General features: G+C 48.0%; 1 protein-coding gene and 1 pseudogene across 1 annotated transcript; both read left to right on the top strand.

The window, feature by feature from the left end:
• The first annotated feature begins 1,581 nt into the window (after positions 1–1,581).
• On the top strand, positions 1,582–2,046 carry LOC140769914 (glycine-rich RNA-binding protein GRP1A-like; annotated as a pseudogene).
• Positions 2,047–2,357: 311 nt separating this feature from the next.
• Positions 2,358–2,974, top strand: LOC140769911 (uncharacterized). Its single transcript, XM_073110807.1, has 2 exons — positions 2,358–2,555; positions 2,696–2,974. Exons 1-2 carry the CDS (start codon positions 2,358–2,360, stop codon positions 2,972–2,974), a joined length of 477 nt encoding a protein of 158 aa, XP_072966908.1.
• Positions 2,975–3,282: the final 308 nt, after the last annotated feature.

The raw sequence follows: 3,282 nt of genomic DNA, 5'->3' as shown, positions 1-3,282 counted from the left end.
ATGGCAGCAAAACAAGTTGGGGCAACCAAGATGGGCGGTTTACACCTAGAATGCTGGTTGGAAATTCTGCGGGTTCGAAGATAGCGACTGCGAGCATTAGACCACGACCACCTTTGAGATCTTCAGATGTTAGAGGAGGGCCCCTATTCAAACTCTCACACCTGCCCAAGTGGAGGAGCGAAGAGGAAGGGCCTTTGCTTTCAATGTGATGACGTTTCACCTCCGGTCATTGGTGTTCCAAACCGATCGGGAGTGTGATGCTCATCAACGGTCTTGAGGAAGATGATGAGGTTGTTGATGATGGAGAGAGTTCAAAGGGTTCCATGAGAAGGCCGTTGAGGAGGGCATGGAGGAAGATATCCAAGCTGAAATATCGATGCATGTATATTCGGGTACTTCCGCGTCGAGGACGTTACGGGTAGACGGACTTGTCTGAAAGCATTGTGTGCAAATCCCATACCGGTGATTGAAGAGTTGCTGGATGAATTGGCGGGCGCATACTACTTCTCAAAGCTTAATTTAAGGGCGGGGTACCATCAAATAAGAATGGAACCGTCCGATGTGCACAAGATGGCATTTCGAATACGCGATGGGCATTACGAGTTCCTCATTATGTCCTTTGGTCTTACTAATGCTCTCACCACCTTTCAGAGCTTAATGAATGACATCTTTAGGCCTCATTTGAGGCAATATATGCTGATATTTTTTGATGACATATTGGTATACAGCCATACGTTGGAGGAGCACATGCGACATCTTTGGACGGTACCTAGCCTATTGCGACAACACAAATTGAAGGCCAAAGACTCCAAGTGTTCATGGGGGCAACAAAGGGTTGACTACCTAGGCTACATCATATCTAAAGATGGCATAGAGGCTGACCATAAGAAGATTCAAAGCATGGTGGAATGGTCGCTGCCCAAGACTACCAAGGAGCTACACGGCTTCCTCGGCTTAATCGGCTACTACTATAGTTTGTGGCAAACTATGGCAAGGTTCTGGCTCCCCTCACGGCCTTGCTGCGGAAAGGTGCATTCACTTGGATGGACAAAGCAAGGAAAGCATTTGCAGCCATGAAGAAAGCGATGATCTCAGCCCTGGTCCTTGCTTTAGCTGATTTCACTAAACCGTTCACCATTGAGTATGACGCGTCAGGAATCGGCATTGGGGCTCTTTTGATGCAAGAAGGTAGACCTGTGGCTAGGGGTGTAAACGAGCTAAGCCTGAGCGAGCCAGCGCCAGCTTAGGCTTGGCTCGAAATGAATTTTGAGCCGAAATAATAGGCTCAGGCTCGGCTCAGCTAAATTCGAGCCGAGCTCGAGCTTGAATTGAGCCTATTATCAAGTTTTATTCAAGCCAAGCTGAACTGAGCTTGAGCCGAGTCGGTTGACCAATGTATGATAGTAAAAGGTGGAAATGAAGGATATTAGTAAAAAAAAATTAGTGTTTGGAAAATGTGAAATTAGGATTTGGTGATTGAGGGCAGTGCTTTCTTGTCCTATTCCTTTTAGAGGTGGGTTTGCTTCTCCTCCCCCTCTTGTCCTGTTCCTTTTTCTAGTGTTTCATTTATTTTCCTCTTCAATGGCCGAGGTCGAGTACCGCTGCTTCGTCGGTGGGTTGGGGTGGGCCATCGATGACCGAGCCCTCGAGGATGCCTTCAAGTCCTAGAGAGAGATCTTGGAGTTCAAGATCATCAACGATCGGGAGACGGGGAGGTCGAGAGGGTTCAGATTCGTTACTTTTGCGAATGAGCAGTCGATGAGGGAGGTGATAGAGGGGATGAATGACAAGAATCTTGACGGGAGAAGCATCACCATGAACGAGGCCTAGTCCCTGGGAAGTGGCGGCGAAGGAGGTGGTAGTTACGGTAGTCAATGTCATGGAGGCGGTGGGTATAGCCGTGGCAAACGCGGATATGACGGAGGCTGTGACCGCAGCTATGGAGGAGGGGGAGGAGGAGGGTATGGTGGCAGAGGATATGATGTTGGATCTCGCTATTCCAGAGGTGGTGGTGCATTGGGAATGAAATGCAAACTCTTAGGCTAGGCAAGTAGGGGCTAGGCAAGTAGGGGCTAAGCATTTAAGAGGGTTGTCCTCTTAGCCTATTGAATGGAGTTTAAACTATATATATATATATATATATATATATATATATATATATATATATATATATATATATAATTTTGAGCTTCTTGAGCTGAGCCTGAGCGAGCCGGCTTCAGCTCAGGCTCAGCTCAATATTATTTGCGAGCCGGATTTGACGGCTCAGGCTTGGCTCAGCTCTGATCGAGCCGAGCCAGACTTGAGCTTCAGCCGAGCCGAGCCCGAGCCGCTCGTCAAGCTTGACAGCCCTACCCATGGCTTACATGAGCATGTCTCTTTCAGAGTGTTTACAGCTGCTTTCCACTTATGAAAGGGAGATGCTCGCCATCATCCATGCGATCACCAAGTGGAGGCCTTATCTCATCGGGCGTCGCTTCATGATCCGGACCAATCAAAGGAGTTTGCCATACTTCCTTGTGCAGTGCATACACATACCAGCTCAGCAAAGATGGGTGTCCAAGCTACTTGGATATGACTAGAATTGGTGTACAAAAGGGGGACCGAAAACACTACCGCCGATGTTATATCAACGCGTCCGAATCCAGCCGAGTTGGCAGCGATTTCGGTGCCAGTTTTTCCTTTTCTCCGGCAGTTGTGGGAGGCCTACAAGAAGGATCCTAACACCATGAGAATATTGGACGACCTTGCTACAGATCCCAGCAGAATGCAAGGAGTTTTCATGAAGGATGGACTCATAGTAGACCATGACAAGATAATCGTTCTAGCTGATCGCTGCTTGCGCATGGAGTTGGTGCGCCACTTCTATGACACCCCTATGGCTGGACATGAAGGGGTGTTGCACACCTATAAATGGCTGAACCAATTTTGCACATGGGCTGGAATGAAGAAGTTGAAGCCTACGTCTGCCTAAAATCGAATGAAGCAAGTCTATGACCAGCGACAACAAGAGAGGTCCTTCTCGATTGGGGATTGGGTCTACATCAAGCTCCAACCATATCGGCTAAGCTCGATTAGACCCATTTCTAATCAAAAGTTGGCTCCAAAATTCTATGGACCTTATCAAGTGATCGAGCCGATTGGACCCATGCGTACCGTCTAGACTTACCCGAGGAGGAACGGATACATCCGTTTTTTCATATCTCAACCCTCAAGGCTCGAGTTCTTCCTGCTGAGCCAATTGAACCTGTTCCACCTGAGCTAATGAGGACTAATCTGGAT

Source organism: Typha angustifolia, chromosome 11 (assembly GCF_048772165.1).
Source record: "Typha angustifolia cultivar Huaian chromosome 11, ASM4877216v1, whole genome shotgun sequence".
Classification (NCBI taxonomy): Eukaryota; Viridiplantae; Streptophyta; class Magnoliopsida; order Poales; family Typhaceae; genus Typha; species Typha angustifolia.
This window is presented reverse-complemented; position numbering and strand designations above follow the sequence as displayed.